Source organism: Marmota flaviventris, chromosome 6, assembly GCF_047511675.1.
Source record: "Marmota flaviventris isolate mMarFla1 chromosome 6, mMarFla1.hap1, whole genome shotgun sequence".
Classification (NCBI taxonomy): domain Eukaryota; kingdom Metazoa; phylum Chordata; class Mammalia; order Rodentia; family Sciuridae; genus Marmota; species Marmota flaviventris.
The window spans coordinates 145,087,932-145,100,698 of NC_092503.1; the positions used below are offsets into that span (position 1 = coordinate 145,087,932).

General features: G+C 38.8%; 1 protein-coding gene across 1 annotated transcript in view; it reads left to right on the plus strand.

Annotated features, from left to right (window-relative positions):
* Sycp2l (synaptonemal complex protein 2 like) overlaps nucleotides 1-12,767 on the plus strand; it is a 106,511-nt gene that overhangs the window by 89,897 nt on the left and 3,847 nt on the right. The window contains exons 27-31 of the mRNA XM_071613860.1: nucleotides 895-972; nucleotides 2,753-2,856; nucleotides 4,060-4,148; nucleotides 6,283-6,382; nucleotides 6,484-6,542. Of these exons, the coding sequence (XP_071469961.1) occupies nucleotides 895-972; nucleotides 2,753-2,856; nucleotides 4,060-4,148; nucleotides 6,283-6,382; nucleotides 6,484-6,542 (430 nt within the window). The remainder of the gene's footprint in view (nucleotides 1-894; nucleotides 973-2,752; nucleotides 2,857-4,059; nucleotides 4,149-6,282; nucleotides 6,383-6,483; nucleotides 6,543-12,767) is intronic.

Genomic DNA, 12,767 nt, shown 5'->3' on the forward strand with positions numbered 1-12,767 from the left:
AGAACATCATAGCTAAAGGGTACAGAATGGAGAAAGGGGGGTATAGTAGAGAAGAACAGAACTGGGTGAGCTATGAGACACAAGTTTGATGCAAGAGTGAGATTTGGGAGGTGACAGGTTGAAGACATAGGATTGATGGCATCCTCCAGGGAGATGGCCACGGGCCAGGTCATGGTGTAGCAATGTGGATAGAAGTAAGTATTCATTCCTTGGGCAGGACCCGAGGCCCTGATGATGGAGTTTAAGCCAGCCGTGAAGAAGATCAGAAATAGAGCATAAAGCCAATGCACTGTAAATGGGTGCTATTGATAAGATTGGGAGAGTCCAGTGAACATTGTAATAGAAACTATTTAGTGATGCACCGCACTATATGGCAATGTAGGGCTCTCATCAGCAGAGACTGTCAGTCACTGGAGAAGTGAACAGCCAAGATGGCCTTATCAATCAGATGGCCTCGGTGCAATGCTCCAGTGTGACCAGCAGGTGGCGACATCTGGGTTGTGATCTGAAGAACTTCCCAAGGTCCCTCTGCCTAGAAATCCGGATACTTTGCCATTGAGCTCAGAGCCCTGGAAATGTTTTTGATATTTATTGTCATGGCCTTATTCAGAAACACTGTTTAGGGAATCTGCCCGAGCTTTGATAAATGTAACCGAGCTCACAAAGGAATGCCTGTTCCCCTCCTCTGCATCAGAAGGCTCTGTGTTTTGATACTTACTTGGGCTGCGCTTATTTGATTTGGTGCACCAAATGATAAGTAATGATTAACAGGCAGGGGATGAGTTTTACTTGCTGTATGTCAAGGTTATATATTAACGGAAGAAAAGAGCACAAGATACATTTTGGACAAAAGGGATGTGTGTGGAGTCATCAATGTGCTGTGTTTGCCCTTAGGCGTCCCAGATGGGAGTTTTGCTTTGCCAAAACAATCAAGATTAGAAGACGCTGCTCAGGGAGCCTCCGGCTTGGCAGGTAACGTCATGCACCCAGCCAGCGGTTGAAGTAGAGTGCAATAAATACATGGTCATGAAATGTGTACCTGCCTGAATTACAAGGAAGTTATAGTTTTCAGATCACTGTAGCTGCAGACACCTAAAAACTTAGCATTTTCAATAGAAGCAAGCAGGCTTCCATCCTAGCATTTATATTTCTGCCTCTTAACTCTTCTAGAGTTAATCTCGGGCCTGAGGTTCCTAAAGTTTTAGGCCTCTGCTTTAGCTGATAGTTATTGACTAGATTTTGGGGGTTAGAAATATGTAATCTATTCTGATTTTTCTTTTTCTTCTGTATGAATTTTAGGACTTTCCCCCCTAGTTCTATGAAGAATTTCTTTGGTATTTTAATGGGGATTACAATGAACCTGTATATTGCTTTTGGTAGTATGGCCATTTTGACCATTTTAATTCTGCCTGTTCAAGAACATGAGAGGTCTTTCCATTTTCTAAAGTATTCTTCAAAAAATATATATATATATATATTCTTCTATAGTTTTCATCATAGAGATCTTTTATTTCTTTGGTTAAATTTATTCCCAAGTTGTTTTTTGTTTTGAGGTTATAGTGAATGGAGTTATCTTCCTGATTTCTTTCTCAGCAGATTCATTATTGGAGCATAGGAAAGGTATTGATTTTCATATCTTGATCTTCTATCTGCTTTGCTGAATTTATCAAAATCAAAACTACATTGAGATTTCATTTCACTCCAGTTAAAATGGCAATCATCCAGAACACAGATAGTAATAAATGTGTGGGAAAAGGTATACATTATTGGTGGGATTGAAGACTAACACCACCACTTGGGAAAGCAGTGTGGAGATTCCTCAAAAGACTAGGAATGGTGGAACCACCATATGAACCAGCTGTCCCACTCCTTGGTTATTTATCCAAAGAACTAAAATCAGCATGATGTAGTGATATAGGCATATCAATGTTTATAGAAGTACAACTCAAAATAGCCAAGTTATATAAACAGCCCAGTGTAGTAGACGTACACAATGAAGCTTTACTCAGCCATAAAGAAGAATGGAATTATGGCATTGGCTGGTAGGTGGATGGAACTGGGGAACATAATGCTGAATGAAGTAAGCCAGACTCTGTCAAGGGTTAAATGTGTTCTCTCATGTGTGGAAGCTATATGAAAATAAAGGGAAAGATGGGAAGGGGATCCCGGAACTCAGAAGGGAGATTAGTGGACTTGGAGGAGGGAGAGAGTGAGAGAAGGAGGGGGAGGGAGTAGGGATGGGAAAAGGGAGGAATTTCAGGATGGAATTGACCAAATTATGCTATGTACATATATGAACATACCACAGAGAATTCCACCTTTATATCTATAAAGCACCCATTTAGAAAACATAAATGGAAGACCCGTGGAGTAGAGGAAGGGGGGACAGGGGAGGGAAGGAGAGAAGGGAAAGAGGAAGTACTCTACCAAAATGGAGCCCATCATATTCCATGAATGTATGGTTAGGTCAAAATGAATCCATCTGTTATATGGAACAGTAATGCACTAAGAGAGTCTGGTTGAAATAAGCTCATGCCAGAGAGAGAGGTCACTTGGTCAGAGGCAGCATGAGGCTCCTGCTGACCTTGTACAGTCATGGCCAGAGTCACCGAGTGCACTGTTACAGGCAGTGGGGCATCGGTGGTTCCTACCTGTGGTTCTCACACGCTCTTCCATCCTCTGGGAAGCTGTTGGACCAAGCTTATCTCCTTTGAGCATTTGTTAATTTTATTATTTTTTTTGTTGTTGTTAGGCATTTCTACTCCATCTCTGGAATATGCGCCTGAGAACTTGAATGTTTCTGCCATTGTCACAGCCTTGGAAAACTTCACTGGAGAAATGAAAAGAAAATACGAGGTAATCATCCGCCAAAAATGAAAAACTATCTCATGAGCCTGGAGGAGGATGTTCAAAAGAAAATAAGCCAAATACTGCACGATCTCAAATATGGAATTTAAGTAAGGTTGAATTCAAAAGCAGAGGGGGAGGAAGGGTGGTTACCACGAGTTAGGGGAATGAGGGATAGAGGGACATGTTGGTCAAAGAAACAAAACTTTTAATTATAAGATGGGTAAGTTCTAGAGACCCAGTGTACAGCATGGTGTGAAATAGTTGGTAATTGTACTTGAAATTCGTGAAGAGAGTGGATCTCCGGTGTTCTCATGGTGCGCACACACAGGTAACAGTAAGGTGATGCATATGTTAATTAGGTTGGTTGTGATGATCATTTTACAGTGTATGTATAACACCACATGTTCCCCTTGAATATAAATAATTTTGTCAATTTTAGCTCAACAAAGCTGAAAATAAGACAAAGGTAGAAAAATTAGCTTGTTATGAGTTTAAAGTAACATATATATAATATTCATCAATACTGTTGTTATTCTTCATATGTGAAGGTGCTCCTGAGTCTTTGGGGAGGTGTATTTGTCTTAGCTGTGGTCGCTGATTTTTGCGGTTTGTATTTATAGCTAGCTCTTCCATGTCCATATGCTCCAACGGGACTAAATATGTGGACATCAGACTAATGGTTGGGTTCCACTGTATGCTTTCTCAGACAAATGAACTCTCAGAAAGCAATGACTTGGACCCAAGATGATAGTCAGAGATAGGGGCAGAGGGTGACCATATGGAGGAGAGGACTCTGAGACAGAGTTGAAGGTAGACTTGGTAGCAGACCTTTGAGATGCTGTACCTACAACCTGTCCCACAGCCTGGTCCGCAAGATTAAAAACCAACATTCATTTAACTAAGATAGAAGGCTTCCAAAGTCTTACTACTAGCAATATCAATGCAAGAAAATTTATAATGAAAATATGCTTTTAGTATTCAACATGAATATGTGCTTTCTGATTTTTCTGATTTTTCTTTGTTAGTACCAAGCTTGAGATAATTCCTGAAAGGTATGCAGAATAGCGCCCCATCACTGTTCCTCGGCAGTATGTTTACTATGGATATTATAATGTTCAGGCAGAATCTTTTTAATGCAAAGCACACACTACACTTATATAGTTATGTTTAATTCAAATTGATGATTTTGTTTTTGTTGTTATGGTTTAGTTCAGGTACAGTGAGAGTCCTCTTTCAGAAAAGGCAAAGAAAACACCGAATTGCATAATAAAACTTTTAAACCTGATACACTTCTGCAAGTAAGTATTGAATTTCAAAGCAATTCATGGAAATGTGATTATTCACAAACAATATTTATCTCATGACTGCTGTACGGGGTCCTGAGGAGTTGCAGCCTGAGCCAGATGTGAGTTTGATACATGCTTCAACCCCTCCAGGTATCTGGTTTTGCATCCATAAGATGAACTAAATATCCTCCTTGAGCCTTTCATTGTCTACCATTATATGATCCCAAAATATTGTTCTTAAGAATTTTCAAATCCATGTGTGAAGACAGGGTAAGCATGGATATACGTGTGAAAAATACTGGGTAGATGAATTGTACAGACATGCAGTAGAATGTTAATTTAACCTTAAAAGGGAATTAAAATTCTAACACATGCTGTGACACAGATAAACCTAGAAAACGTGCTAAGAGAAAGAATCCAGGCACAAGAGGTACTGCATTATTCTCCTTAGAGGAGGTAACTACAAGAGTATGAATGGAAATCCATAGACATAGAAGGTACGTTGGAGGTCTCCAAAGTTGAGAGAAGGGGCAGTTACTATTTAATAGGTGCAGAGTTTCTGTTCGGTATGATGGAAAAATTTTGCAAATGGATGATGGTGGTGGTTGTCGAACATTGTGTGATGAACTTAATGCCACTGAACTGCACAGTGAAAGATGGCTAAAAGCAAATTTGATGTTATGTATATTAATCAGATAAGAAAATGCTGCTCATCCATGCACTCACACTCACACACCTGTTCCCCTTGTGATCATGGAGCAAGAAGCACCAAGACACCCAAGTCTCAGAGGGGTGGGAAGGGGAATGGAGGGATGAAATTCTGTATCGATCAGAGTGAATTCAGAACATTCTCAAAGGAAGTGCTTCTTGAGTGGGCTTTGGAAACAAAGATTTGAGTGGTGCAGGGGAGGTGAGTATAGAAATTGTGCCTTATTAGAAAGAATGGGCTGCAGATGAGGAAGGGAAGAAAGGGATGGAGAGTCAGTTTGCTAAAGTAGAAAGTTTCTTAGGGTAGAATACTTTAAATAGACATTTGTAATATTTTTTCCAACTCTTACATACATGCAATGTCGTTTACTTGTCCAAACAAGCCCGGGAAGGACTTTGGATTTGTGGAGCTCCTGTTATGCTCCGGGGGCTCACGGTCAGCCACATAGTCATTGAACAGGTGCACATTGAGTGACTCTGGGTACCAGGCTCCTTGCTCAGCACAGGAGAGCTACGAGCACCAGTGTTAGCTTTCTGACTGTGACAAACGCCTGAGATAATCAACTTATAAGGAAAAGTTTGTTTGGGCTCACGGTTTTGGAGGCTTCAATTCTTGATCAGTTGGCTCTGTTGCTTTGGGCCTGTGACCAGGCAGCAGTCATGCTGGAAGCATATGGCAGAGAAAATCTGCTCATTTCATGACTGAAACATGAGAGAGAGGGAGGGAGAGAGAGGGGGGAAGGAGCTGGGGTCCCACAGTCCTTGTCAAGGGTTAAGGGCATGCTCCCAGTGACCTAGCTGGACAGCACTTCTTAAACCTTCCACCGCCTCCCAATAGCACCAGTTTGGGAACCAGTTCTTTAACACGGGGGTGCCTTTTGGGGACATTCCACATCCAAACTATAGCAGCAAGCTCTAGGAAATCTTCTCTTCGTGGAATGTTCACCTTAACAGAGGAGAGAGAGAGAGACAGACACACAGAGACACACAGACACACACACACGCAAAAGCAAACAGATAAGGAATCTATATGTCAGAACGGCAACTGTTAGAAATTCTAGAACTAAAACAGAGGTGGAAAGATGGTGTCATGAGCCCATTCCTGACCACAGCTTTCAGGGCCAGTTTAAGACCAGATAGAGAAAGGACAGCAAGTGGAAGGCAGAAGGAATGGAGAGCCCTTAGTCTTTTCTCTTCCCTGGAGACATCTGTCCTGTCCTGTGCTCTCCTAAGAATGATAAGGAAACACCAGCTTCCCGGATGCTGTTGAAAGATGAACCGGGAGTTTGCATGTTGGGGGTTTGGAGATTGGGGATGAGCAGGCATGAAGAGGAGGAGGAGAAGGGAGCCTCTTCCATGTTCTTAATAAAGATCTGGTGAGATATCATTCGTCACACTCCAGAAACCCCATGAAATGTGTTGCTTTTATGCTTATCAGACTCAATAAGCTACAGCACTTTCACGATTTTGTTCTCCAAGAGTTGAGCAATCTTGAGAAGGATATTCAGGCTCTAAAACACCTTGAGAAGGATATTTTGGTAAGTTGTTCTTGTTCGGAACTCTCTCGGTGACTGAGGAGTATCTCTTCTGTGGAGGAAAAAGTGTTAGCTACTTACATAAATCTTTTGTTCAATTTTAGGAATTTTGGGGGAAACAGTTTGATGATCTGAAATCATTCTGTGATGAGCAAGTGCTGAGGTACTTTTAAAAATGTCCTTGAGTCCTTTGGTTGGTGTATAAAGTAATGCTTTTGCTAAGAAGTATGGTCAGTGGGCGTTGGCAAAGCTCATTTAAGCATCAGAACAGCAGAGCCTTTTTAGACTGGGGATTTCCAAGGCACCTCCTTGGGGATGGAGTGTGGCTGATGATGTCAGTCAAGAAGGGTAAATGGTGAAAAAAAAAATTGTGATCCAAATGGCTTTATTTTTAAGCCGTATTTTCAAAATTGATTACCTTGGAGATATCTATTTAGGTTTCTGAGTAAATATTCATTTACTGATTTTAGTTATGTACTGATGTTCTTGATGATAGACCATATTCTACATATTTTGCAGATATTCATATATATATTAAATATATACATATGTGTGTGTGTGTGTGTGTGTGTATACATGCACTTTTTTAAAAAAACAAATGGAGCCAGGCGCAGTAGCACACCCCTGTAATCCCAGTGGCTCAGGAGGCTGGCGCAGGATGATTGCAAGTTCAAAGCCAGCCTCAGCTAAAGTGGCGTGCTAAGCAACTCGGTGAGACCCTGTCTCCAAAAAAAAAAAAAAAAAAAAGGGTGGGGGGAGATGAGGATAGAGGCTCAGTGGCCAAGTGCCCCTGAGTTCAATCCCCAGGACCAAACAAATAACAAACAAACAAATGGGCTTACTGCACTATGTACTCCTCTGGCTGGACTTCACAGTGTACATCCTGAGGTTGCTGCTCTGTCCATTTGGAATATTCTCCCATCTTCTGGAGCCTATGGGGTGGGGGGGATGGAAAGTAAAGTCTTTTACTCCTTTCCTTTTTTTCCTGGGGGAAAAAAATCTAGTATTCTCTTCCCACTTGGATGATCAGAAGGAATCCCTGTATAAATTTGTAATGGCTGTAATGGCTAAAGTTTTCTCTGCCAGATGAGAACCAGCTTTGCTATTTATGTATCTATCTGTCTATTTATTATTTATTGATCTGGAAATCTGTTAAAGGAATGATATTATTTTGATCACGTTGTATATTGAAAAGCAAAGAAAAAAGTGCTTTTAAGGCTTACTATCCATCCTGCTATTTACTCTAGTGAACACAGTAATGATGATTGTAAGGGCCATTTTCAAAATCCTTTCACGTAGTCATCTTCATTCTGTAGCATTCTGCATGATCAGAGGTGATAGCCTTTTAAAGACCTCTTCACTGGGTGCCCATGGTTGGCTGTGAATTATTCTCAAACTTCTTTGAGTCAGATCTCTTTACAAATTTAATATTTCTTGCAGATTCCCAAAGAGCTTTTGCTTAGGAGAGAAAGAGCTGTGAATATTTCCAATATTAAAAATTGAGACTCTTTGAACATGTATTTACTTTTAAATAACAGTAATAAACCTTCCTATGTTAATGTAGTTTTTATGAAAAATGACTACATTTTTAAAATAAGAAACACGAGAAGAGCATTGTTTCATTTGCAAATCTTAATGTCTGTTTTAATGTCTGACTTCAATGTCTTTTTTCATGTCTCACTTAATCCAAGGCACCTGGATTCCCTTATCTGCTTTTGAGTTTAATCTGTTGAGTCATATAGCTTTTAGGAAATTCCACTGTACATTTTTAAGAGAGTAAAATGTTATTTCATTATTATCAAAATAATTTTGCCCTTACTGAAGCTTGGGTTCCCTAAGTATTCCTCAGACCACACACCGTGAGAACTGCTGACATAGAGCAACTCCAGTTTAAGCATTAGAGATTCTATCACCTAGTGTTCTGGAGAATTCATTTATTTTGAGTAACCACCACATTTTAGGCAGATATCTTTTCAATTAACATTGTTGGGTATTAGTTACTATTTGCATTCGTCTCCTTTTGATACCAGGCCCATCTCTTCAAAATATGGGATAGTGTGACTTTTTTTTTTGTCTGTTTAATTTTTCCCTTTATATTATATATTCATATTTATATGCTGCTGAGGATTGAACACAGGGTCTCACACATGCTAGGTGAATGCTCTTCTGCTGAGCCACAATCCCAGCCCCATGTCTTTTTAATTTTAAGAGATAAAGAGAAAAGGCTATTTGAAAATTAATTACAATGATTGGCAAAAATATGAAATACAATTTTATAGGTCAAACTGGATAAATCTAACAAAAGGAAGATGAGCCAGAAGCAACAGCATGAGATAATTGACATTAAGAAAAAATAGAAAAGAGGGGCTGAGGCTGGGGCTCAGTGGTAGAGCACTCGCCTAGCACGTATGAGGCCCTGGGTTTGATCCTAAGCACCACATAAAAACAAATAAAAGAAACAGAAAAGAGAGAAATAATAAAAGAGAACTAATGGATGCTTACAGACATTCATAGAAATATGTATAAAAATAACAATGCAATGTTTATATATGTATATATCTTTACCTAATATAAAAGAAAAAACTTTTAAATGAACTTCAGTTATTTTAAACTTGGATGGACAAATGTATTTTTTTGTTTAATTAGGTAGAATCCTGAGTATTTATTGAGCAATAGCTATTTAATTATGGTATGAACTTTAAAAATTGGTAAAAAAAAATATTGAGAACAGTAAATTATTCTTTAAATATCATTTCAAACCAACATGAAAAGAACAGATTAGATTGATAACCTCATGTATCTAACTAAGTTATTAGGAAGTAAAAACATTCTATGTAAAAACACATGATACTACAATAATTTGTCATTAATTCACATTAATTACTGAGAGTTCCCAGAGAAGGAACTGTCCCTCATGGCCTTTGCGATATTATTATTTTTTAAATCCAATACATGCTTTTGACTGAACTTGATCATTTCACAGCATTCTTTTTTTTGTTTGTTTTTGTTTTTGTTTTTTTTATTGGTTGTTCAAAACATTACAAAGCTCTTGACACATCATATTTCATGCATTAGATTCAGGTTGGTTATGAACTCCCAATTTTACCCCAAATACAGATTGCAGAATCACATCGGTTACACATCCACATTTTTACATAATGCCCTATTAGTAACTGTTGTATTCTGCTACCTTTCCTATCCTCAACTATCCCCCCTCCCCTCCCCTCCCATCTTCTCTCTCTACCCCATCTACTGTAATTCATTTCTCTCCTTGTTTTTTTCCCATTCCCCTCACAACCTCTTATATGTAATTTTGTATAACAATGAGGGTCTCCCTCCATTACCATGCAATTTCCCTTTTCTCTCCCTTTCCCTTCCACCTCATGTCTCTGTTTAATGTTAATCTTTTCTTCCTGCTCTTCCTCCCTGCTCTGTTCTTAGTTGCTCTCATTATATCAAAGAAGACATTTGGTATTTGTTTTTTAGGGATTGGCTAGCTTCACTTAGCATAATCTGCTCTAGTGCCATCCATTTCCCTGCAAATTCCATGATTTTTGTCATTTTTTAGTGCTGCGTAATGCTCCATGGTGTATAAATGCCACATTTTTTATCTATTCATCTATTGAAGGGCATCTGGGTTGGTTCCACAGTCTAGCAATTGTGAATTGTGCTGCTATGAACATCGATGTGGCAGTATCCCTGTAGTACGCTCTTTTAAGGCCTTCAGGGAATAGTCTGAGAAGGGCAATAGCTGGGTCAAATGGTGGTTCCATTCCCAGCTTTCCCAGAAATCTCCATACTGCTTTCCAAATTGGCCGCACCAGTTTGCAGTCCCACCAGCAATGTACAAGTGTACCCTTTTCGCCTCATCCTCGCCAGCACTTGTTGTTGTTTGACTTCATAATGGCTGCCAATCTTACTGGAGTGAGATGGTATCTTAGGGTGGTTTTGATTTGCATTTCTCTGCTAGAGATGGTGAGCATTTTTTCATGTACTTGTTGATTGATTGTATGTCCTCCTCTGAGAAGTGTCTGTTCAGGTCCTTGGCCCATTTGTTGATTGGGTTATTTGTTATCTTAGTGTCTAATTTTTTGAGTTCTTTGTATACTCTGGATATTAGGGCTCTATCTGAAGTGTGAGGAGTAAAAATTTGTTCCCAGGATGTAGGCTCCCTATTTACCTCTCTTATTGTTTCTCCTGCTGAGAAAAAAATTTTTAGTTTAAGTAAGTCCCATTTGTTGATTCTTGTTATTAACTCTTGTGCTATGGGTGTCCTATTAAGGAATTTGGAGCCCGACCCCACAATATGTAGATCGGAGCCAACTTTTTCTTCTATCAGACGCAGAGTCTCTGATTTGATATCTAGCTCCTTGATCCACTTTGAGTTAACTTTTGTGCATGGCGAGAGGAGGGGATTCAGTTTCATTTTGTTGCATATGAATTTCCAGTTTTCCCAGTACCATTTGTTGAAGATGCTATCCTTCCTCCATTGCATGCTTTTAGCTCCTTTATCAAATATAAGATAGTTGTAGCTTTGTGGATTAGTCTCTGTGTCCTCTATTCTGTACCATTGGTCCACCCGCCTGTTTTGGTACCAGTACCATGCTGTTTTTGTTACTATTACTCTGTAGTATAGTTTGAAATCTGGTATTGTTATGCCACCTGATTCACACTTCCTGCTTAGAGTTGCTTTCGCTATTCTGGGTCTTTTATTTTTCCATATGAATTTCATGATTGCTTTATCTATTTCTACAAGAAATGCCATTGGGATTTAGATTGGCATTGCATTAAACCTATAGAGAACTTTTGGTAATATCGCCATTTTGATGATGTTAGTTCTGCCTCTCCATGAACAGGGTATATTTTTCCATCTTCTAAGATCTTCTATTTCTCTCTTTAGGGTTCTGTAGTTTTCATTGTATAAGTCTTTCACCTCTTTTGTTAGGTTGATTCCCAAGTATTTTATTTTTTTTGAGGATATTGTGAATGGGGTGTTTTTCCTCATTTCCGTTTCAGAAGTTTTGTCGCTGATATACAGAAATGCCTTTGATTTATGCGTGTTGATTTTATATCCTGCCACTTTGCTGAATTCATTTATTAGCTCTAGTAGTTTCTTTGTAGACTCTTTTGGGTCTTCTAGGTATAGAATCATGTCTTCCGCAAATAGTGATAATTTAAGTTCTTCTTTTCCTATTTTTATGCCTTTAATTTCTTTCGTCTAATTGCTCTGGCCAGTGTTTTGAGAACTATATTGAATAGAAGTGGTGATAGAGGGCATCCCTGTCTTGTTCCAGATTTTAGAGGGAATGCCTTCAATTTTTCTCCATTCAGAATGATGCTAGCCTGAGGCTTAGCATAGATAGCTTTTACTATGTTGAGGTAAGTTCCTGTTATCCCTAGTTTTTCTAATGTTTTGAACATAAAGGGATGCTGTACTTTGTCGAATGCTTTTAGTGCATCTATCGAGATGATCATATGGTTCTTATTTTTGAGTCGATTGATGTGGTGAATAACATTTATTGATTTCTGTATATTGAACCATCCTTGCATCCCAGGGATGAATCCTACTTGATCATGGTGCACAATTTTTTTGATGTGTTTTTGTATCCGATTTGCCAGAATTTTATTGAGGATTTTTGCATCTATGTTCATTAGAGATATTGGTCTGTAGTTTTCTTTCTTTGAGGTGTCTTTGTCTGGTTTTGGAATCAGGGTGATGTTGGCCTCATAGAATGAATTTGGAAGAGCTCCCTCTTTTTCTATTTCCTGAAATAACTTGAAAAGTATTGGTATTAATTCTTCTTTAAAGGTTTTGTAAAACTCTGCTGTATACCCATCCGGTCCTGGGCTTTTCTTGGTTGGTAGTCTTTTGATTGCTTCTTCTATTTCATCCATTGATATTGGTCTGTTCAAATTGTGTGTATCCTCCTGACTCAGTCTGGGCAAATCATATGACTTAAGAAATTTATCGATGTCTTCACTACCTTCTATTTCATTGGAATATAGGTTTTCAAAATAATTTCTAATTGTCTTCTGTATTTCTGTAGCATCTGTTGTGATATTGCCTTTTTCATCCCGTATGTTAGTAATTTGAGTTCTCTCTCGTCTCTTCGTTAGCATGGCTAAGGGTCTGTCGATCTTATTTATTTTTTCGAAGAACCAACTTTTAGTTTTGTCAATTTTTTCAATAGTTTCTTTTGTTTCAATTTCGTTGATTTCCGCTCTGATTTTAATTATTTCTTGCCTTCTGCTACATTTGCTGTTGTTTTGCTCTTCCTTTTCTAGGGCTTTGAGATAAAGTGTGAGTTCATTTATTTGTTGGTTTTTCCTTTTTTTGAGGAATGACCTCCAGGCGATGAATTTCCCTCTTAAAACTGCTTTCATTGTG